Here is a 23708-nt window from a genome sequence, read left to right on the forward strand (position 1 = left end):
GGTGCACGCTTAATAAATGCTAGCTGCTATAATTTTTCATATTAGTGTTGGATCATGCTCTTAACAGCACTAACATTGTGCGTTTAATCAACTTATGTGCCAGTTAGCTTATTTCTATTTCAAGGTTGCAGGATGCACCCAGCCCTACTCATCTGTAAAAAGTGTCTGCTGTACCTCTAAAACAGACACTTAGCTATTCCAGCCTGGGCAAGGGGTCAGCACTGTAAGGAGTGGTTAAGGATTTTGATTCTTTCGTGTGGCTTGAGTGTTAAGTCTTTCAGAAAGGTGTGTGGGTGAGGAAACCTGAGTTGGGGATCTTTACCCCAGCCACCAAGGCAAGTTTGAGACATATACCCTGACAAACCTGGATTAAAGATCTGCAAGAGGGAGGGGGCTCTGGATGGCAATTTGGCCTGAAGCCATAGTTTAGCTGACACAGCCCAGTCCCACTCTTGCCAAACAGTTTCAGTCAGCATGAGGCCATGTGCGAGTGAGTCCTAGAGCGATTACACAGCAGTGTGCAGAATCGAAAAGCATTCAAGAGCCCAAGGCCGCTCGTGATGCCAGGCATCAGCAACACAACCCCCTAAGCAGCGACAGGAAACAAAACCAGGTCCCTCTGCAAATTCAATCTGTGGTCCAGCCATACCCTCTGGCAATCCTGAAGGCAGTTTTAGAATTCACTTGGCAACCATGTTATCATAGACAGCATGGAGGTCTAATCAAGCTTGGGACTGATAAGCCTGGAATATAAGACCTTAAAGGAGCACACGGAGCATGGAAGAACCAGAAGATTCTGGGGATGGTTCTGAGCAGCATGAGGCTTCTCATACAACCCCCAGGTCTCAGACACTGATGATAATGAAGATTAAATGTAAGCATTACAGTAGCCAGGGTACATTAAAAAGGTCTAGTGCTCCAATCTTCAAGTTCAAAGGATTTTCATTCTTTGAGGCTGTTTGGAATACTGTAAGGGCTCAATCAATGTATTTCCTTGTAATGCCACTAAGACAGTTATACTCTGATATATCAGTCTATATTACTGTTATTATTAAAATTACAAGAAAAAGGAAAAAAAAAAGCCCTGGCCAGTTTGGCTCAGCGGTTAGAGCGTTGGCCTGCGGTCCGGAGAGGCCCGGGTTCGGTTCCCGCTAAGGGCATGTACCTCGGTTGCAGTTTGTCCCCGGCCCTGGTTGGTCATGCGGGTGGCAGCCACTCGATGTGTCCCTTTCACATCAATGTTTCTCTCTCTCTCTCTCTCTCTCTCTCTCTCTCTCTCTCCCTCCCACTCTATCTGTACAAAAAATGGAAAAATGTCCTCGGATGAGGATAAAAATAAATAAATAAATAAAATAAAATTACAAGAAAAATGTGAGCTAGTGATTTCTAAAAGTCCTAAAAAGTTATATATGTATATGTGTGTGTGTGTAGACAAACACACACACAAATGCATTGTTATCTGTCTGTGCTAAATAACTGGCTAAGTAGCTATTCCAGAGCAGCATATATCCTCCAAATTAACTACTTCACTGGTAGCTTACTTTAAGCATGCTTCGTAATATGACAGAAACTTCTCCCTTCTATCTCACAATGTGCTGCTCCTAATGACTTATTCCTTAGGTTTCCAATCCTCGCCCCATACCTGGATACCACTGCATCCTGACTCCCAGAATTCTGACACCCATAGTTACCTTCCTGCTATTTTCCCCATCTAGCTTCGAATTGTAGATTTCAAGTTCCCTTGGGTCAGTCTAATAGTATGGATTCTAGCATTACACAGACTAAGCTTAACCATTTACCTACTGTCTGACTTGGGGTAAATGACTTCAATAGATTCGCAATTTAACTCATTTCTGAAACTAAGAGTAATGTCTTATCTGACAAGTTTATTGCAAGGATTAATTTATGTCGCCTACATGAAAACTCAGCACAATGCCTGGCAGAGAGTGAATTCTCAATAGTCATTCTCTATTTATCCCTCTACCCCAGATCCCCTACCCCTACCTTCTATCCTATTTTTTGATTTCTTAAGAGTCTTCTAGCCTTAAGAAATAAGAATAGACAAACTCCAAACTGTGAGATCAGGATGGCTTGCTTGACCTGGTCTCTTGTTATGAGATCAACTGGCTTGCTCGGTCATTCTTGCAAGACAGTAATGCAGGGAATGGTGGTGGTGGTAGGGGACTATGAACTTGAAAAGAAAAGGTTTCTTTTTTACTCCACCTCATTCCACAAGTGATTTGTTTCAGCTTGAAACCACTTTTGATAGTGTCTATTTTATCTACAAGTAATACTTTGAAGTAGGAGGGGGACAAAAGATATTAATATTCGGTATTTTTTCTTCTTGTTATTGGGACCCCAAACATCATAGTCATTGTAGGTATGTTTTTAAATAAAAACAAACAAAAAGATGTTTTTGAGGGAGAGCAACTGTGTGTGTGTGTGTGTGAGAGAGAGAGAGAGAGAGAGAGAGAGAGAGAATGAATCCTATACCTTCTCCTTGAACTGTTTGGATTATGTCATATCAAAAATACAATCAATGACCCTTTGATCAATGGAATGGGGTGGTGACAGGTACTCCTAAGTCCCTGTTGTTGGTGATTATTGACAGGCTGGTAATGATCATGCTGTACCGTGTCACTCATGCTGAGGGCATTAGCATTCTTTAAAGGTCACAAACAAATTTTTTTAAATGCAGAATTTTTAGAAATCAGGGAAGCCTCAGAATTTTTTAAAACCAGGTTCACACTATAAACTAGGGAATATGTGAGACACTCAGGATTTCAGTTCTCTCCATATGTCTCACATTAAAATGACATCAAATTTTCCTGATTTAAATTCTTGGCTGTTAAATAAACTGCGTGGCAAAATTCTTCCAATGGGTGAATGAAAAGGGGATTCTGAAAGCTATTTGTGTCTCCAGGAGGCCTAGGCAGAAAGTAAGCACAAACCAAAGGAGACTCTGTACCAAATCAAAGCAAAATTATACTTACTCTGTGACACTCTTACCAGCTCAGTCACACTAAAAACACCCGATGTGACAAAGCTGTCCTGGAAGCCCAAATGTCCTGGGGAAACAAAGACAAAAAAAGCAAAGTGTCATAAATAGAGGATATTTGGCAACAGAATTCTAAACATGAGTTTCATTGTGATTAAAAAATACGATGTCTAATTTCATATTCTGCTCTAGTTAGCGTTTCCGTGGGAGGGTACAGTCATTTAGTTTTGTAGAAGATTTTCTGGTTTGAATCTGGAGGTTATGGAAAGCTATGACACAACAACTGGGTGATTTTTGAAATGGTTAAAAAAAAAAAAAAACTCAACAGGAAATCTGAAACAAAAGATGATTTAAAATAAATGGTTACCTTGGCTGACCTCTGAGATCTTAACAACTGGGATGAAAACAGCCTACCTAAGAATCAGCCCAGATAGCTAAATTCCATAACAGTTTTTAAACATGATTTTCTAAAGAAACATCTGATGGGGATTAGCTATCCATTCATTCAAATCAAACAAGATTTAAAGATGTTCCCTTCATTTCTAGAGGAACCACAGGGTAAATCTGTAAAAAGTCAGACTAGAAGAAGCAAGCCCCTTAAAAACCATTGAAATATAAAAATAAATTCTTTGAGTACAGATAAACTTTAGATTTGTTTTAAGAACAAGAGGTTTTTGTGGGTGGGTTGATTTATTTTATTTTATTTTTAAGAAAAGATAAATTAATGGTACAAAATGACTTACTCTTTAAATTTTGTATGTGCTGTTTTTGCTGGATATAATTAATTCTGTTTAAGATATCTGATATTATATATATATATATTATTAACTGCTTATTTATTTTTATAGCATGTTTAGGAACATAGAACATAAAACTTAAAAATGGCAAGGAATACAATTGATGATATGTTATTTCCCTCTCTGCCCCTAAAGTTTTCTCATTCTATGAGTGTCACACAGTTAGAACCTAGCTGAGAGATCTGTCTATAGGATTAATGTAATCACCTGTTTTAAAATTAGAGTCAAAGGAGAAGTTGATGGCTGAAGGAAATTTTTTTAAAATAACTGTTTTTTGAAAAAAGGAAAACACCTTTAAAAAATGCAACATAAGAAAAAAAATCTTAATATGTATCAAAAGTCTTAAGTAAAATTTATTTTATTGATAAAAGCTATTTTGCCCATTAGGAAGGGGAAGCAGTTTACCTATGGCACATGTATGCATTAAAAAAGCGTTAAATGTCATAGACATAAACACATTAAAAAAAATCACCGTGTTGGATTATAAATGGACCTACAAATTATTCTTTTTCTTTTGGTTACATATTACTTCTGCATAAAAGGATTTTTTTTACTGAGATGTAAAAGAAAATTTTCAGTTTTTAAAATCAAATACACAATCTACTCTATTTTAGATAAATAGCTCTAATTTTTAGAAATATTTGATAATCATAAATTGCTTTGTAAAATAAAATAGCACCATGTGTGGTGATGGACATTAACTTGAATTACTGTGGGGGTCATTTTGCAATATATATAGTGAATTGTGTTGTATACCTGAAATTAATATGATATGTCAATTATATCTTTATTTTTTAAAAAAAGAAAATAATGTATATACACCACAATGTTAAAAATGGCAAAATTTCATTTGAAGAATGGCTTAAGAAATTTCACCTCCCAAGTAACCTACATCTAAGTATTTTAGTACACTGTTATTTGGGAATGGCCTAAGGTGTTGTCTCTTGGATTAAGAGAAATGAGAAGTAAAAATAAAAAACTAAAATAGCCCTGGACAGTTTTGCTCAGCGGTTAGAGCGTCAGCCTGTGGTCCAGAGAGACCCCGGTTTGGTTCCCGCTAAGGGCATGTACCTCGGTTGCAGTTTGTCCCCAGTCCTGGTTGGTTGTGCGGGTGGCAGCCACTCGATGTGTCCCTTTCACGCTGATCTCTCTCTCTCTCTCTCTCTCTCTCTCTCCCCCCCCCCATCCCACTCTATCTGAACAGAGGATGGAAAAATGTCCTCAGGTGAGAATTAAAAAAAACAAAAAACAAAAACTAAAATTAATAAAAGTTCTCAAATGTGGTCTTGGCAACACAGACTACGACAATTCTTTCTATTGTGACAATATTCAGATCACATTTATCCCATGGACCATAACCAAATAAATCCAATCACAATGGACATTAAGTTTGACTTAAAACACATGTAACAATGGCAAGGAAATTCGTAGTTGAATAGGAAAATCCGGGTTGATCTCCAGCTCTTGCTCATCTCTGTCTTCATCACCTGACTGCGGGCTAATACTTGTTTCAGTTGCAGCCTTTGAAATTCCTTGTTTTCAGGACAACTTAACATGAATTTTTGCACAGAGAGACTATGAACACACATACATTAATTCTGCCATCATAAAATTGAAAAAAGCAACCAATATAAATTGAAAATGAACTTTACTTTGACACAGGGCTTGGGAGGGGGTAATGCCTGTGTTCATCCCTTCACTCTCACCCTGACCTGATGGCCCTTTTTCTTTTGTCCATCTCTTAAGTTTCCTACGTTGTCTTCTCTGTTTCCGTGATAACAGCTATAAGGCTTGACTATGATACTGTGAAAGCTAGAATAATATTTGTTTCATTCTCCAATGTATTTAATGCCTGCGACAAAGCAGTTAATAAGTGAATATTTGTTGAATGAGTGGATGAGTGAATCTATAAGCCAGTGACTCTCCAATCTTTATCTTCTGCCCTGATCTCTCTCCTGGGTTCCTAACACAGGAATCGAAATGTTTATTGCATATTTCCATCCAGATAGCCCACGGGTATCCTCAGACCCAACATGTCCAAAGCCGAGATCATTTTCTTCTCCCCAAATACCTGTTCTTGCTCTTTTGACTTTCCTATGCCAATGAACCATCCACCATTCTTTTTTCTTTTATCCTCACCCGAGGACATTTTTCCATTTTTTGTTCAGATAGAGGGGGAGGGAGAGAGAGGGAGAGAGAGAGAGAGAGAAACATCGACGTGAAAGGGACACATCAAGTGGCTGCCACCCACACGACCAACCAAGGCCGGGGACAAACTGCAACTGAGGTGCGTGCCCTTAGCGGGAACTAAACCCGGGGCTCTTTGGACCGCAGGCCAACGCTCTAACCACTGAGCCAAACCGGCCAGGGTGAGTTTTCTATGTTTTGGTGTCAGTCCTGACTCGTGACTCTTACAAACACCCATATCCACCTAATCCCCATGGATTCCACTTCTCACTATTTCTTGACTCCAAGTACATTACATCTCCATCTCCCTCCTATGACTGTGGCTCAAGCACTTCCCAATTTTCATCAGCCTTCTATGTTCTCCATCATCAGTCTTGGCTTCTCTTCTAATCCCTTCTCTACTCTGTATCCAGAGTTGTCTTACTAACAGGCAAACCTGATAATTGATTCATTTATTCAACAAATATATGTTGAGCCCCTACTGTGGGCCAGGTGTTGGCTTAAGGGTTTGAGATATAGTCATACCTTCATGAGATGTACAGTCTATGATTAAAGAGAGATGAAAATGTAAAAGAAACGAATTATTTAAAAAATTATAAATGATATGAAGGAAACAAACAGGAAACACTTTAGAAAGGGTGGTTAGACAAGGGTTCTCTTAAGAGCTGACATCTGAAAGATACTAAGGAGACAGCCAGGAAAAGAGGGGGAAGAGCTCTCCAGGCAGAAGGATGAGCATGTACAAGGGCCCTGAGGTAGGAAAGAACAACATGTCGGAGATGCTAAGAGAAATCCAAAGTGCCTGGAGATCACTACTCTGTGAGAAATCTTGCAAGAGTCCCACAAAGAGTTCGGGGTACAGTACACATTCTTTCACATGGCATACGACCTCCTTGTAGCCTCTGCTTTGTGTCTTGCTTCTAGCTCTACTCCTTGGCCTAAGTGAACACATGTTCCTCCAGGGCACTGGTTCAGCCCCTGCCCTCACACTGCTCCTTCTTCCTGGACTTTCTGTCCTTCTGACTCTTTGCTGGACCACCTCCTACTTGTCTTTAGGACTCAGCTTTGTTGTCACCTCTATCAAAAGCCTTGCCTTGTTACCCTACCACTGGAAAAGATTCCTTTTCTCCCTTCTGAATATTGACCTGCTGTACTATGTATGCTTCTAATCTAGGATTTAGCACACTAGATTGTAACTTGGTCTTTTTCTCATATCAGACTGTGAGCCCTTTAAGAGCATCTTCTGCGTCTCCTGCCCTCCAGGTCCTAACACAGTGCTGGTATGCAGTGAGCACTCCAGAGATGCCTCTAAAAACCCAACTCAGATCAGGCTCGAGTATGTGTGTTTCCCTTTTCATAAAAATGTAAGCAGAATTTTTTTTCTGTCTCTTTCTTTCTCTCATCCCTAGCGATACAGTTTGAACTAAAACCAAGCCAGTGTGCATCTGAAAAATATTAAATGAGCCATCCAAAGAGTCCTTCCAAACTAAACAGGACAAGGACAGGCTAGACAACCCCTCTAGTTAAAACTTCTGATCAAGAAGGTGCCATCAGGTTCTCTGATGAGAAATGTCTGGGGGTGGTCCTATTATTGTGATTATGGTTCAAGTGTTGGGAAAACAAGGAAAAACAGAGTTGAAGCGCAGCATTATTTAATAAACATACGAGGCGAAGAAAAAAAGCAAAATAATTTAGTCTGAAGCTTGAATTACGATCTTGTGTGATCCTAAGAGAGTCGCTGCCAAAATAATAATTTGATCCTCCTTTCCCTCCTAGCAACGTGCCTCAAAGGCTATTTTAGTAGAATGTGTGTAATTTAGAAGGTGAAATATATGTGAATGTACAATAACCAGAAAAATAAAAATAAAGAGAATTATTTCACAAGTCCTAATGGATTCATCTCGTCACAGTATTATGAGATTATCAGATGGCCTTGACTACTTTATCTTCATAATGTGTCCCCAAGGAAAGGTCCATGTAAACACACCATGTAACTTTGAATGACTATGAAACTGGTTTTGTTCCTTCACCAATTATTGAGAAAACCACTGACCCAGTGGAAGACAGCAACGAAAACTGAAACTGAAGAAATGATGGAAAAAATGACATGGCTAATGTAATTACTAAGCGAACCTGAGCAGATTAATATTTTGTTCTCACACAAACCAAACCATAAAAATGACTTTCAGGGAAATAACACTAATCTGGGTGTTCTACTTGATGGCAAGATGAGAAGAAAATGGAAAAGAATATAAAAAGGTAAATTTAAGTAATTCTGAATTGAGATGTTAGCATTAAAAGATCTTCAGTTGGAGAGCTGATTAAACATTCCCAAAAGGTCCCAAGATTTACATTTTGAATAGGGTCTCTCAGAAATGAGTGCAAAACATATATTTTTGTTAAGCACGTCTTAGATGAAAAGCCAGGTTGCGTAATGATTGGACTTGCTCTCCAATTCTGAACTAGTGTTCAGGAGCAATTGCAGAGGAGATTGGAATAAGGAGCACACCCTTTTTCATTTTATATAAAATGGCTGAAAAAGTTCATTCACTGAGGTCTTGTTCAGTGAATTCCCAATTAGAGTAGAGATTTCAATACCTTGGAGTCAGTCCTATTCACAGTGGGGAGAGATTAGGCTTTCTAAGAGAGGCAGGAATATAAAAAGCTAAATTCTTTTACGGGTGGTTAGGAAAAGCAGCTCTCTTTACCTCGATGATATCAGCAGTTATGGAAATGCCATTATATGGGAACCGAATTTCATCTTATGATGGGAATGAACATCTATCTACCTTTTAACAGGCAGGAAAGGAGAAAAAAGTTCGATTTGCAGAGAGACAGGTAACCTTGCAGAACTGTTCAGAGGTCAGGGGAAGAAACAGCTGGGAACAAATGGTCCAATGGGCTGGCCCTTAAAGAACATTTGAATGTCCACAGAGCAGGATGAATGTATCTGAGGAGGAAAGGTTACACACACGATGGTGTTTTTACCTGTCTTGTTGAGACAGCAAAAAACTGGCAGCTCTAAATGATCAAGTCTTATCTGGCTAACGGATGCAGACCAACTACAACACACAGATCTCTTTGGCAACAAGAAGGTGTCTCCATTCTGTTATCCCTTGGTGAATAAGGGCCTGTGTGGGCAAAGACTGGCCTGTGATGGGACCTTTCCTGCTTGTACATCTGGGCTCCTCAAAGGAAGAAAAGCTCCCACAAGCTCACACTATTTGCACTCCACGAGTATTTGCGATTGGCTGTGATGAGCTAAATCCTGATGGCACTGCTCTCACAGTTCCTGCATTCTCATCCTTCTAAAGAAGAGTTCACCTTATCGACACTGCTCCTCCCTGGAATATTAATTTCTCCTCTGTGAACTCCCCACTGGATTATAAGCATCTAAGGGAAGGGGATGCCATCATTCATCTGCCCCTGGGACCCGCATCAGTGCATTTCAGGCGTGCTCAGTCAATGCCACTAAGTTGAGCAGAACTTTTGCTCTCCTTGTGTTATGGTACAGCCTCTCTCCACTTTCTCTGACAGCTACTTGCTCACCTGTCTTAGCTCTGCACTCCCACCACAAACCGCGCAAGGGCAGGGCTGTGTCTCATTATCGTACATCACCCACAGGGCCCAGCACAAACCCTTGCTGTAGTTGTGTAATAAATATTTACTCAGTGATTCAGATGAGTGACTTGAGATAACCTTATTTGGTAGCCCTCTAAAGCACAATATAAATTATCATTAGTTTACCGCCAATGGTATGTTATTTCTGTACTTTTAATTTGGAATATCTTAGAAAACAGGTTTTTTTGAGGAGGTGGGCTGGGGGTATATTCATGCTGATCCATTAAGCACAAATTCTAAAATTTTGGTCTGATTTTTTTTTTATTATACACTAACTATTTAAATTATTCTGCCATGCCCGGCTGGTGTGGGTCAGTGGTTTGAGCGTCATCCCATGGACTGAGAGGTCCCTGTTCAATTCCCTGTCAGGGCACATGCCCGGGTTGCCAGCTAGATCCCCAGTAGGGGCTGTGCAGGAGGCAGCCAATCAATGTATCTCTCTCACATTGATGTTTCTATCTCTCTCTCTTTTCCTCTTCTCTAAAAAATCAATAAAAATATACTTTAAAAAATTAAGTTATTCTGCCATTCATTGATGACATTTGAGATAGTATTTATTTTAAGGGTAATTCCTTATTTAAAATAAACACTAAAAATTCAGACATCCACTAAGAAAGAACATAGTAGCAATAAAAATACACATACATGCTGTTTATGTGATTCATTTTTATGATGGTAGAGGAAATTTCATTTCGTCTGTTTACGATAAACATTAAGATTGTCATGCGCTGTTGAACTGACAGTAAGACTGAAATATTTCTACATTTAGAAAGTTGTATCTCAGGATATGTAAAACAAAGAAATGACAGTTACCAATTAATAATATGGATGAGGTGTTTGGAGATTTTCAGATGAAAAGGATTGGTATAAATGCTTTTGTAATATGGTTATGATTGTCATTCTATTTATCATAACACATCAAGAAATTGTCACTGGTATGGAAATAATGTAGTCTTAGCTGAAAAGAAGGATGAGTCAAAAAGAGGTTTTAGAAATATGTATCATGAGACTTATGTACTGCTGAGTTCCTTCTTTCGTTGCTCCAAATTATCCTGCCCTACTCAGCTACAGGTATTTAACACAGGTACCTAATCTGTGTTTTTTGTTTGTTTGGTCTGCCATATCCATAAGGATAAAGTCAATATTTGGTTTACTGCTTTTATTCAGCAAATATTGAATGCTTGTTATATGACAAGCACAGTCCTAGGCCCTATAGAATTACTAGAAATAGCAGAAGTTCTTTATACTCCAGGGCTTATATTCCCAGGTAAGGAAAATGTTTATGCCAGGATTTGCAGTATTGGGTCTTTTTATAAGACCTTTCTAGGAAAACATTAACAACTAGCAAAAACTACTGCAGTGTCCTCCCATGCCAAAATCGCTGGTTGTCAAAACACATCCATGGTTGACAGCTACAGACCATACTTCCCAGCCTCCTTTACAGTTAGGAGTGGCCACTACTGGAAAATGAAGGGAAGTGATACAATCAACTTGTACCTTACACACCTGAAAGGAAATTCCTGCCCCATAGACATTCTCACTTCCTCTTTTTCTGAGCTAGAACAATTTTCACTATGCAGACAAACAGTGTCCATGGAATAGCAGAGCAATAAGACAGAGGGACACTGAGACCCTGAATAACACTGTGGAGAAGAACTACCTTGTCAACTTAGCCTGATCGTTTGGAAGAGTCTCCCCACCACCCAAAGAATTCAGTGTACTTTAATCACTCTATTTTTTTCAGTCTCTTTGTTACAGAAGCCTGGTACTTACCCTAACCAACATAAGAGCCAACCTTTCCCTTTAGAATGTAAAGTGTCACAAATTAGAAGCCCACAGGCCAATTCCTGTCTGCAGACATATTTTGCTTGTCTAACCAGCATACTAATTTTTTTATGCATATGAATGTTTTTTAACTGGGCATGAGTTTACAAACATATCACACTCCCCATACTCCTCATTGTATTTCATTTATTTAAATGATCTATAAAGCCCCTGTAGGCACATACATTTGTGATGCCTACTAGGTATTTTCTCTCTACTTTAATCCACTAGCATAGTAGGTAGAGGGTAGATGGATGGCTGGCAGTTTCCATCTGATAAAAAAGACATAAGTATTTCATGATTTCCTTGAGAATTAAGGTTAGACTCTTGAGTGAGGTATTAAAAGCCTTTCAAAATCTGGCTTCTAGTATGTCTTCTCAGTGTTATCTTCTAAGACAAACCAAATATATACTCTCTAAGCTGCAGCCAAGATGCCCCACCTGCTATTCTCCAAAACCTCTTACATCTATCCTCCATATCAGGGTTCATATCGGTGCTCCCCTGAAATGCTCCATCAAAAACAAATAAATAAAAACAAAGATACAAATATACACAAAGTAAAGGTTTCTATAGTAAAATGAGTTTGGAAAACACTATCACACCCACCCTTGGAGAATGACAAGGAATATTTATTTACATGTTAAAGCTCCTGAGAATTCCTGCAATAAATACTTTCTTAACATTATTTAACTCAGTATTTCCCAAATAATTTGACAAGGATATCATCGGCTTTTGGCAAATGTTCTGTAGATAATGTTGTTCTGCTCCTTTTCCTAGTTTCCTCCTTCGGATTATGTACCAATGTACTGAGGGGAAATAGAATCTGAACTCTTTGAGCTAACACTTTCATGTAAGGCCCAAGGACACTCTACATTTTCACATGCAATCATTTCAACATTTTTACATTAGAAAAATGGATCAAGCTGGTAACGGGTATTGTAAAGTTAGGCTACCTATTTAAAAAATTTATTCATGGAACCTGTGTCGGTAGTATTTATTTTCATCAAAAGTATAGCTGTTATTTATCCAGTAGTTACTAGGTGTTTGGCATTCTGCTAAGCACTTTTGATACATTAGCTCTAATTCCCTATACAACTTTGTGTAGTTGGCAATATTCTGATCTTACAGAAAAGAAAGCTTAAGCTCAGAGAAGTTAAGTGATCTGCCTACAGTTACACAGCTAGTGGCAGAATTAGGACTAGAACTAAACAGGTTTTTTTAGTTTTTATATAATAAATTTTATTGTACTTTAATCCATCATATATTATACCACAGACTTGATTATCCATTCTAACCCAAAGGCTTTATCATATCTTCACCAATGCCCGCAGTTAATAAGGAAAGAATAGTACTTCATTAAATTAAATTTGATTGTTCAATGATTTCACATAAAGAGGGTGTTTGAGTTACAAGGGACCTAGGCAATTAATTAAAGGCCTATGTCTAACAGATATCAAAACACCTAAATAAAGTGACAAAAAGACTTTTATTTATTTGTATGTTTATAAATATTGGGTGCATGACATCTCTGAATGAACTGGAAAAGAAGAGATCTTTTTATCCTCACCCGAGGATATTTTTCCCTTTATCCTCAGATAGAATGTGAGGGAGGGAGGGAGAAAGAGGGAGAGGGAGAGGGAGAGGGAGAGAAACATTGATGGGAGAGAGACACATCAACTAGCTGCCTCCTGCACAACCCCGATGAGAGCCTGGGACAAATTGCAACCGAGGTACATGCCCTTGACTGGAATCAAACCTGAGACTCATTGGTTGGCAGGTTGACGCTCTAACGGCCGAGCCAATCCAGCCAGGGAGAAATAAAGAGATCTTAAAGATCATCTAGAAATGGAGTGATTATCATTTTGTCATAACAAAGAATTTTAGACTAATACAATTAAAAGGTTTTTTAAAATTCCTTTTATATTTCTGCCTTCATGTAACTTCTCATTTACCTAGATTTTATCCTTTGAAACAGGAGAATAAATCTAATCTCTCTTCCATTTTGCTGCTCTTCAAATATTTAAAGACAGTCCCTCAATCCCTAATTTTCTCTCCTCCAGGATAAATATCTTTTGTTTCATGTCAACAAATTAATTTCCCCTGAACATTTAGTATCATGTACTTATTAGGCCTATAATAAATAGAAATAGGTATTTTGCAAGTGGACCCAACTATAAATTAGTTCTGTACAAGAACAGAGAAACACTTGCTTTAGAAAAAAAAAAAGTTAAGCACCATAAAACATATATTTTAAATAACAAAAGAAAATTTTGCTTCATGTTAGAAAAAGCTCCACTATAATTAGCATAAGATCAGAATTTTATAAATATTTTAAAATTATTTTGTTATTTTAATGCACCATAAACTTAAAAGTATTTTTTACTTAACCAGATTTTGAAGAAAGAGGGGTTATAAACAACTTTATTGTTTTTATGTTCTGAATCAAAGTTTTCTGTAAACTTGGACAGTAACTTAATAGTTTTCAAATGGATCAAATTATTTGTAATAGCTTCAGTTTCTGCTTATGAACTCTTACATATACTGGAGAAAAATAAGAAAATTTATTCTCTGAATACGTCAGAAAATGATTACCTTAAATGAAACAGACACGAGACTGGATCACCTGAGGGCTACCCTGGTTTATGGATGTAAAATAGCAAAATATCCTTAATGCCCACTGTCCTGTTCTTCCTTTTTAGGTTTAATTCATGGCTGTGAAACCACTTACAGGGAGCCCTGCTTACTAAACCACCTGAGGACACATGCAATGAGACAAGGAAAGAAGATGACCAGGGGCCATGGGCTAATTTTAAGACTCTCAACTCCGATTTTGATTCACTAAGTATGGAAAGAAAATCATTCAAGAACTGAAGCAATATATTTAAAAAGAGTCCTTGAAATTACTTTTCTAAGACTACAAAAAAAAAAAATTACAAATAGGTAGATGCAGTTTTCCAAATATATAATAAAATTAATGTTTAGAACACAAGATACAAAAAACGTTCATGTTTTTTAAAAGTAATTTGCTTGGTGGAATTCTTATTCACTTAACTGGCAATTACGTAGTTACTGATGCTATAATTCACAATGTTTATTAAATTATAGACTCCATATTACGCCTTTCTGCTGATACTGTGGCATGCCACAAATCGAGAGGGCCACTATACTTTGAAGTTTGCTGGCTTAGCACAAACACAAAGTATTTTAGAAGTACCAGAAAATTCTTTGTGAGATATAACAGAATGAATTAGACTGTTCAGGCCATGTCGTGTAAGCACAATGGAGGAACACTTTTAAGACTTTAAAGTCATGTAATACAATTCTAGGCTGGATTTTTCTTGTTAAAAAAAAGTAGAATGGGAGTGATCGGAAGAGAAAAGGGCCAATATTTGACAACAGAAATCAGCATAACCTTTTAACTGCAGCAGCCATGGGTGACTGCCCTTTGACCTTGAAAGATTATGTGGGATTTCAATGACAACAGCTGGAAGTGAGCATGTGTGAATAGAGAACACAGATCTGAAGCCTGGTACAAAAGACTGCACAATCTCTGCCCAGATCAGAGTGCTGATTAGAAATTGTTTCCTAGTCCTGGCTTAATAGAGTGTGATAATGAAAGTTTTTGTTTTGTTTTTTAATTCTTCCAGCAAGAAATCATTAGTGATTTCTGCCAGCCCCTCTCTCCCCTTCAGCTCCTCAAATCTTCTGGACTTTCATACAAAACAGGCCCATCTCTCTTAAGGATATAATTAAAAACAAAACTTTGTTTTACAAGCTACTTTTACTAGACAAAATTTCTTTAAGTTCCTGAGTTCCTCTCCTGAATTTTAAAACTGTGGCATTTCACATACGGTATCATCATTTTTTGTTTAGGAATCTGTCCCGCAGGCACACCCACATGCATACAACTTAAATGAGAGCACAATGAAAATGGGAACTGTGTCTCGCTCATCTATTTAATTCCACCATTTGTACTGCATATAACATAATATCTTGGGTCCCTGGTATATGTGTGACAAATGAACAAAGAAATAAAATATTTCTTCTTATTCACTTATCCTTTTTATTCTTCTTGAGATGTAAAGATAGATTTCCACACAAACATTTAATAATTTCATCTTTTTCTTCAACCAATTCCACATATATAGTAGCAATGTTTTAGTTAAGTCTTGAGGTATGTTTTCCCAACAAGAACATTTGAAAAAGATAAGTAATTATTTCCTTCCAAAGAGAAGGTAAATTAACCTAGTAGATATGGTGATTTGACTGCTTGCTGAATGTGGTAATTTTAATCCGTAAGACCATCACTGAATGACATTCATGAGCCGAAATGCACAGAAAGTGACGCAGACGCACTCTCAAATTCCTGTGTATTCCCATACTTGCTGACACTGCTCTGAAACCACCAGAATATTGCCACATAATTACTGAAAGGACATTGGGTTATGACTCATTTATGTTGTTTTGGTTTTACCATACAGTCTTATCTTACCTTGCATTGCCCCGAATTTTACTAACTACTCTAGCTCTGGATTTTGCTAACTACTCTAGTTTCTGTATCAAATTAGCAACTCCTTAGCTTCAGTAGAAGTTGACCTTTATGCAAATGATATACCCTCACTCAGGCAAAAACCAACCTGGCTGTGTGGTATGAAACAAGCAGAGGCTGGTGAAAATGACTTCCAAATCAGACGTGGGTCGTCTGCCTACATCCGTCTATAGCAACTCGAGATGTTATTCCAAACAAGCCATGGGACAGATTGTTTCTCAGAACAGACCGAATCCATTTGCCGTTTCAAAATTCTATAAACAGAGTATTAAGGAATTCAATTCCCACAGCAACTATATGGGCGTTGGCTTGGGTTTTATGGGAGTTTCTGCCAAGCTCACATATTTGTAGAACTATTGGTTTAGAGTGTCCTTTGCAGCTCAGAGCAGAAGGGCCCAATGCTTGTGATCTCAGTTCACTTTAAGGACTGGGTCTTGCTGGTGACAGGTATACATGATAAATGTTCCAGAAGGCTGACCTAATTTCCGCTGAAGTGAGTGTTTTGCTAAGAACATTCCCTCAAAGTGTCAGCTTGCAACCAAGGATTCAAACAAGCCAGTGTCCATTCTCTTTAGCGAGGTAATATCTTTGCTTACTAAAGTTCTCTTGAAATGAAGTTAATTCTGCCCCACCTGTCAAGCTGCTCCAGACTTACTTTTGAATTTAAATAAGTTTTATATCTAATTGAAAATAAATAATTACCAAACATACTAAGTTTCACAGTGTTGAGTAGTTGTGATCAGAAAAACCAGACACTGTAGGCTAAATATAAATCAAGGAGAACCTGCCACATATTTGTCTTTTTCTCTTGTAAAGGGATGAGTATTGCAACATGTTCATTCATCTTGTCCTTCAAAAATTATATCTGCAAGGGATTATTTATATATCACATAGTAGGAGGGACAATATTATGAAAATTAGAATCCTAAATATCCTATGCCTCAGTTCCCTCCTATGTAAAATGGCACTAAGGTTGTACCCATCTCATAAATTTGTTAGGAATAATGAGGTAATATATTTAAAATGCTTAGCAAAGAACCTAGAGCAAAAAAATGATAGCTACTATTATAAACAATAAATATATTCTTTATATCTTAGATTTTGAATCATATAGGGAATTTTTAAAAGACAAAACAGGTAGAAATAATTATGTTCTTTTCATGTGGAATAGTAAATAATGTAGGTATTCATATAAAAGTTGTGTATGTAAATAAAAAGATTGATAACATAATTTTGAGTAAATTTTTTAGTAAAAATAAAATGATTTCCTAACGAAAATAACATAACGCTTATTAAAAATGAATCCTTTCACATGTCTTGGATTTTTCTAAAGTAAGATATAAAAGTACTTCATTTCCAATTATTTTAAATAAATTGGGTGTAATTTTAGGAATCAAAGCCCTAAGTATAATCTTATTTATAATATTTAAAAAATATGATTATTTATAATGCCTAAAATAATTTTAAATATAAATCTCATCTCTTCTTCAAATGTACACTGACCATCTACATAGGCCATGCATTATCCTAGATATGAGAATACATATTTTGGACTTATATTTTGGGGTTGATAACTACAGATACTCAGTCAAGAAATGAACCCTTGGACATTTTTTTTTCCAGATCAAATTTTATCTACATTTTCAATTAGTAATTTATAGGAGTATTTAGAAAAAAAGAGAATGAAAATGGCACTTTTTTTTTTTTTTTTTTTTGCCAGTTACACTTTATTTTTTTTAAAGAATCTGGTTTGTTGAAAATTCTTGTTGGTAAGTAAATGCATGCTGCCTATTCTAGAAAACAGGTATTTAGAAGTCTAATTTTGTTTTCAGTTATTTTTCAAATGAAAACTAAACTTTGTAAAATGTGAAAATATTCTGGGTAATATAAAAATGCATACAAAATAGCAATGGTAACTTTTAAGTGTAGAAATGCCATTTTGAAATGAACTACCCTCGAGTCAAGCTTCAGCTCCTTACTTCAATTTAAATGGAGAGCCATCAGAAAGCATCATTAAAGAAAGGGTCTTGATTCCTTATAGCTTTAAATCAATGCTAAAAGAATCTGCCCTTTTAGGCAGAAGAATGATCGACATGTTTCACTTTACTGACTTTGATCACTGAAGCACTTTATAATACAGGCCATTTCCTTGATTTCAGGGAACAGAACCTTTGTTTGATGCACAGAATGGACCGTGTACATCTTAGACTCAGCTCCGGCGAAGTCAGAGCACCTGGGTTCTCGGAATGACTGCAGTGTTTCTCACCAGGGTCATCAGCATTTTGATGGGGACTCCTTCCAATATTTAGAACCACCCTGTGTTCTGCAGGGCAGTTAGTATCCCTGAATGCCAGCAATATTCCGTCCTTGTGACAACCAAAAAATGTCCTCACACATTTTTGAACACCTCTCAAGGAGGGCCATTATGTCCCTTGGTGAACCACACTCCCCAATAAGTAAACACTGTCTTACAGATCTCATTAGGTATTTAATATTATGCAACTCTGCTCACTACTGAGCTGGCTATTGTCTTTATAATTAGGATGCAAACTCTTCTAAGTCAGATATTGATTATAATAATTTTTTGAACTTCCTCTTCATTTTCAGTCATGTCCTCTACCCCTCACCCTTACCCAAATATCTAGTTCAGATATTATCATTAGACTTATTTTTTAAAAAATGAGCATATCTGAACTACTGTCTGTTTTGTTTTGGGGGCAGGGTTCTCATTCATATGGTCCATAAATATAAAACACATTTGGACTTTCTGGAAGTGTCCTGATGTCATATATTGGCTCATCGCTCTGCATGTGCAGGTGAACATGTTGGCCACGTCTCTGATTTCCTCCTGTTGCTGAGAAGGTGTGCTCACTGTTAATAAACTCCCAGGAATCACATGCACAGCACTTGGTTTGTCTATGACAGCACCACTGTTCCTACAAGTCCACAGACTCTACAGAATATGAAATAACATGTAAAACTTGAAAATAAATATAATTCTGCTTTCTGCTGAAAGGTTGTAGTTCGGGAAATAAGAAGAGACACGGGGCCAAAATGACTCAAGTCGCTAATACTAAAATCAAACTAACAACACTGAAAATAGGCAAAAAATAGAACTAAGCAACAGCAGGCTACATGTTGTCAACCCAACAGGAATTCCAATGAGTGCCTTTGTCTCCACTGCTTGCTCAGGAGGAGGGCAGCTCCCCCAGCTCTAATCTTTTTTTCCTCTAATCATTCCAATACTTTATTGAATACCTGTCATTTTTTCCCAAAGTAAGAGCCGAGGGCAGCAACTCAGGGCCAGGCCACATGGAAGTCCTTCTGCTTTGTGATCATCAAGGGGCACTCTCTTCGCTCAATTCCCACCAGTAACAGTAGGAAATCTATGGAACCTTCCCAGGTTGTATGATAGTCACAGACTAGGTGGAAACTGTGTGTGCATGCAAGCATTTGGGTACATATAGATGTGTGTGTGTGTGTGTGTGTGTGTGTGTGTGTGTGTGATTTAGTTTACTCCCTCAAAAACCCACACAGAGAAAAGCACTTTCTTGTCAGATGTAAACTGTCAGGACATTTGAACTAAAAGATTTTTCACTAACATAGGCATCTCTGATCTTCAGTGTCGCCATTAGCAACAATGCCACAGGGGACATGATTTGTGACTAATTTGAACATGGAGCCCTTCTGGACACAGCTGGTGAAGCCAGTTGCATCCTGCTCTATTACACAGTAAATCGCATGAAAAAGTCAGTAAGCTCAATGGCCAGTTTCTGAGGTGCCAACTACCACCAAAGGGGCGAGGGGGAAGCTTAATGTAGTTGGTTTTTTGTTTTTTTTTAAGGTGCTTTAATTATAAACCTGAAGTTTTCTCTACAGCCTGATTAGTTCATTCAACAAACATCTGTTGATATCTACCCATGAGCTAAGCACAGGTGATAGACTTGGAGCAAATATCCACACATTCCCTGTTCTCCAGGGCTCAGAGTAGAGCAAAAACACCTTCCAAAGAAGAACCAGTGAGAAGAAGACTCCATTCACTCCTGCAAGACTCAATTCAAATGCCACCACCTTTTGATTCCATTCTGTATCCTTGGAGCTCACAGGCCTCTACAATGTAGGCTCAATAAATATTGATGACTGCCTGAGAGAAAAAGTGGAAAGTATAAGTCAAACTTAGGGGGATCAACAAGGCTAACCCTATGGCCAGGGAGTCAATTGTGTATGCTGGGGGCAGGAGAAATAGCAAGTGTTATTGATAAAGGTTTGAAAAGGTAATAGGGCCAAAATTTTGAGAGCTTCGACAAATTTAGACAACATTCTACAAGTACTGGTCAGTCTTGAATCATAATTTAATGTATTACTATTATTAGGGAAGTATTTCCCATAGCTTATTATTTACTTTCATAAGGCGGACATGGCTCTTATTCAATTACTAGCTTTGTGACCTTGAGTATGTTAAATAAACTTTTATTAATTTATCAAAAAAAAAACAAAAAACCCAAAAACCTTTGTTAAATACTTATTCTATTTTAGGCACTATGGCAGGCATTAGGGTAAATGCCTCTGACCTTTAGGCATTTGCGGTCTAGTCGGGAAGGAGACAATTGCAATATAACGCGTAAGGGCTCTGAGAGCACAGAGGAGGGCACCAGGCTAGGCTAGCAGGTTAGGGAAAGATTCCTAGGAGAGCAGAGATGGCCTATGCTGTCCCCAGTGACAGAAGGGTTAACACTGTGGAGCGGGGGAAAGTGGCACAGTCTGTGTGGGTATAAGAATCACAATTAAGTGACACAGCTAACGTTTACTGAGAGCTCACTAGGCATCAGCTATTCTTCTCAGCCTTTTCACGTGTTATTTCTTAACAATGTTCAAAGTACTATGAGGTAGGTATTATGTCCCTATTTTACAGATGAGGCAACAGAGGCACAGAGAGTCTAAGCAACTAAGTCAAGACGACACAGATAGGAATTGGTAGAGTTGGAATTTCAACTCAAGAAGAACTCATGTTCTTAGCCATAATACTACCTCTGACTTCATGGATAAGAATACCTCCCTCAGAGGCCCAAGTACTAACAAAGAGCTCAGTAGATGCTGACATCCTTATGAGAACTATTATTGTCATCAATGCAGTCATACAAATCTCTGATCTTCAGATATAACTATAGATTTTTTTCCCCCCTCTACTAGATAATAGACCCAGAAGATTCTACCCAAGTTTCCAGCATTATAGTCAAATGGAAGCATCCCTCATAGGACAACCGTGGCGGAAGGTTATTTCTCCTTCCATATCAGAGCCACTGAAACCATGATCTCTCAAGACAATTTGTATCCTTCAACAACACTTCCCTCCTCCATCTTCCCCATACACACGGTTTTGATCCAGCCTGGCCTACTACTTAATTCACTGTACTTTGGTTCTTATGTACAAGCTTAAAGCTTACCACCTTAACAGTAGAAGGAATCACTGAACACTTCAGTGTAATTATTAAAAAGGTTTTATCTTTTGGTACATCTAGTGAGACTCTGTATAGCATAAATCTTATTGTAAAAAGGTTCCAATTTGATTTTTCTAAGTCAGAATGTTCGGGGGTTGGTCAGGAGTGAATTACAAATGCCACTAAGAACCATGATTTGAGAACTCACCTAGCTTTGCCAATCAAGTTCGGTAACAGAGAGTTCTAATAAAGAACAACCTTGGAGCATAGCTGATACCTATGTTTTATCCCGAGAGCCCATGAAAAGACAGGGACACTGCACTTACAGTGTAAACGATGAGGGAGATTACAAATCTCTTGTTTGGCCCTGGTTTACTTCTATGAACTCTACTTTTCAACACCCAAAGTACAGGCCAATTGGATATCCACAGTTGTGCTATAACTGTGTACCTACAAGTGTACGTAGCCAGGCTTATCATTATCAGATATTTACTAGGTTGCCAGTGATACAAAGAGTGCAGGTGTTACTGCAAAGAACATGGCTCTCCACATCTTATGGTGCTCAACATCTGGACAGAAATGGGCACACTCTATTTTGAACTGGGTGAAGATTCATGAGAGGCAGACAGCAAAGGACAGAGACTAGGCCTTGCTGCTAGACAGACATGCACTCTGATCCCATCTATTCTCTACTAAATGGCTGAGGACTGTGGGCAAGCTATGTAACCACCTTGGGCCTGGACTTCTTATTCTATTGCTGGTGTGAGGATTAAATGAAATAATGCATAGACCCCAGCACAGTAGCTGGCAACAGTTGTAGGCATGGGAGACCAACACTGAGGATAACATTTCCTATTCTTGTGATGTTATCTCTAAGCACCTAAGACTTCAACAGTGATTCCAAAGGCTCTTCACATGTATGGAGGCCTTCAAGTATCAGAGAGGTGACGGGATTATTTCATAATACTAAAAACCTGCCAGTAGTAAATGCTCATGGAATACTCAAGCATTAACAGTTAAGACTGCACAGCCCAGTAATCTGAGGAGAGCTCTAATGTGTTTACTAAATGGATTAATGAACTATTGATGCCACAGCATACGTACACTTTGCTTATTAAATTTAATTCAATACATGTTAGTTCTTCCTTTACCCTAATTCAATGGTTCTCAACTGGGAGTGGTTTTGCCCTCAGGTGACATTTGGCGATGTATGGATACATTTTTGATTGTCACAACTGGGGGGTCCTCCTGGCATCTAGTGGGCAGAGGCCATGTGCTGCTACACGTCCTAAAATGCACAGACAGTAACCAAGAAGAAAACATATTTTGCCCAAAGTGTCAACAGTGCTGAGACTGAAAAACACTGACCCAATTTTTACTCAATTTAAGTTAGCATACTAACTGAACATTTGCTATTCATTCATTCATCCCACTGAAACTTACTGAGTGCCTACAGTTGACCAGGGCTGTGTAAGTGCTGGGGAGACAGAGGATGAAGACCCACCCACCAGAAGCCAATGCAGACACCTAACAGTAAAGACACCATACAAGTCTCACCACCAAGATGCTGTCGTGTATGTACAAAGGGCAATGAGAGCACAGAAAAAGCAGCATCTAAGAATACATGGGGTGCCAGGAAGGCCTCACAGAGGCGGAGGCACTTGCGTTGACTCTAGAAAGAGGTATAGGAGTTTCAGGGAAAGAGGGGGGAGGAGGAGGGAAGAAAGGAAGAGTTAGAGGGAGGGAGGAAAGAAGAGAGGGAAGGGAAGAGGGAAGGAAATAAAGGAAAGAAAGAAATTTTAAAAAGGAAAGAGAGTGGGTGGTATGTTTGGCTTGTGAGGGCTGAAGCTAGGAGCTAGGAGCTGGGAATGCTGATGTGTGAGAAGTCTGACAGGCCCTTGCTTAATAAAGACACTAATGGCATTTTGAGCAAGTGAACTCTTTACTACGCAGGACTATCCAGAGCATTACAAGATATTCTGCATCCCTAACTCCCCCTTCTGTATCCCCTATACACTAAAGGGCAGTGAGGTGCTTCCTCCCCAGGCATTGTGACAATGGGGAAGAAGCCTCTGCTTGTCTTCAACACCCCAAAGCACCAGGACTGCCTCCTCCATTCGAGCTTGCTTCAAGGAATGCAGAGCTCCCGAAGAGCATAAGGTCTGCAGTAATGTGATCAGAGAGAAGGTGGAAATGGCAGTTCTGAGTGGAAGGGGACCGGGCCCTCCATTTCTGGTGGTCTGGTCCTACTGTTGCACCTTGGTCGTCTCCTTGCTTCGATAGACGTGTTCAAG

At 38.4% G+C, this 23708-nt stretch overlaps 1 protein-coding gene across 10 annotated transcripts in view; it reads right to left on the reverse strand.

Moving 5' to 3' along the window:
* Window positions 1–23708, reverse strand: part of NFIA (nuclear factor I A) — a 355490-nt gene that overhangs the window by 115939 nt on the left and 215843 nt on the right. For all 10 annotated transcript variants that reach the window (XR_004958825.1, XR_004958826.1, XR_004958824.1 and 7 more), the window contains one exon: window positions 2994–3068. Coding sequence is in view for 6 of the 10 variants with exons in the window: in XM_036255155.1 (XP_036111048.1) it covers window positions 2994–3068 (75 nt within the window). In the remaining 4 variants the exon portion in view is untranslated. The remainder of the gene's footprint in view (window positions 1–2993; window positions 3069–23708) is intronic.

Source organism: Molossus molossus, unplaced genomic scaffold (genome assembly GCF_014108415.1).
Source record: "Molossus molossus isolate mMolMol1 unplaced genomic scaffold, mMolMol1.p scaffold_m16_p_12, whole genome shotgun sequence".
NCBI lineage: Eukaryota > Metazoa > Chordata > Mammalia > Chiroptera > Molossidae > Molossus > Molossus molossus.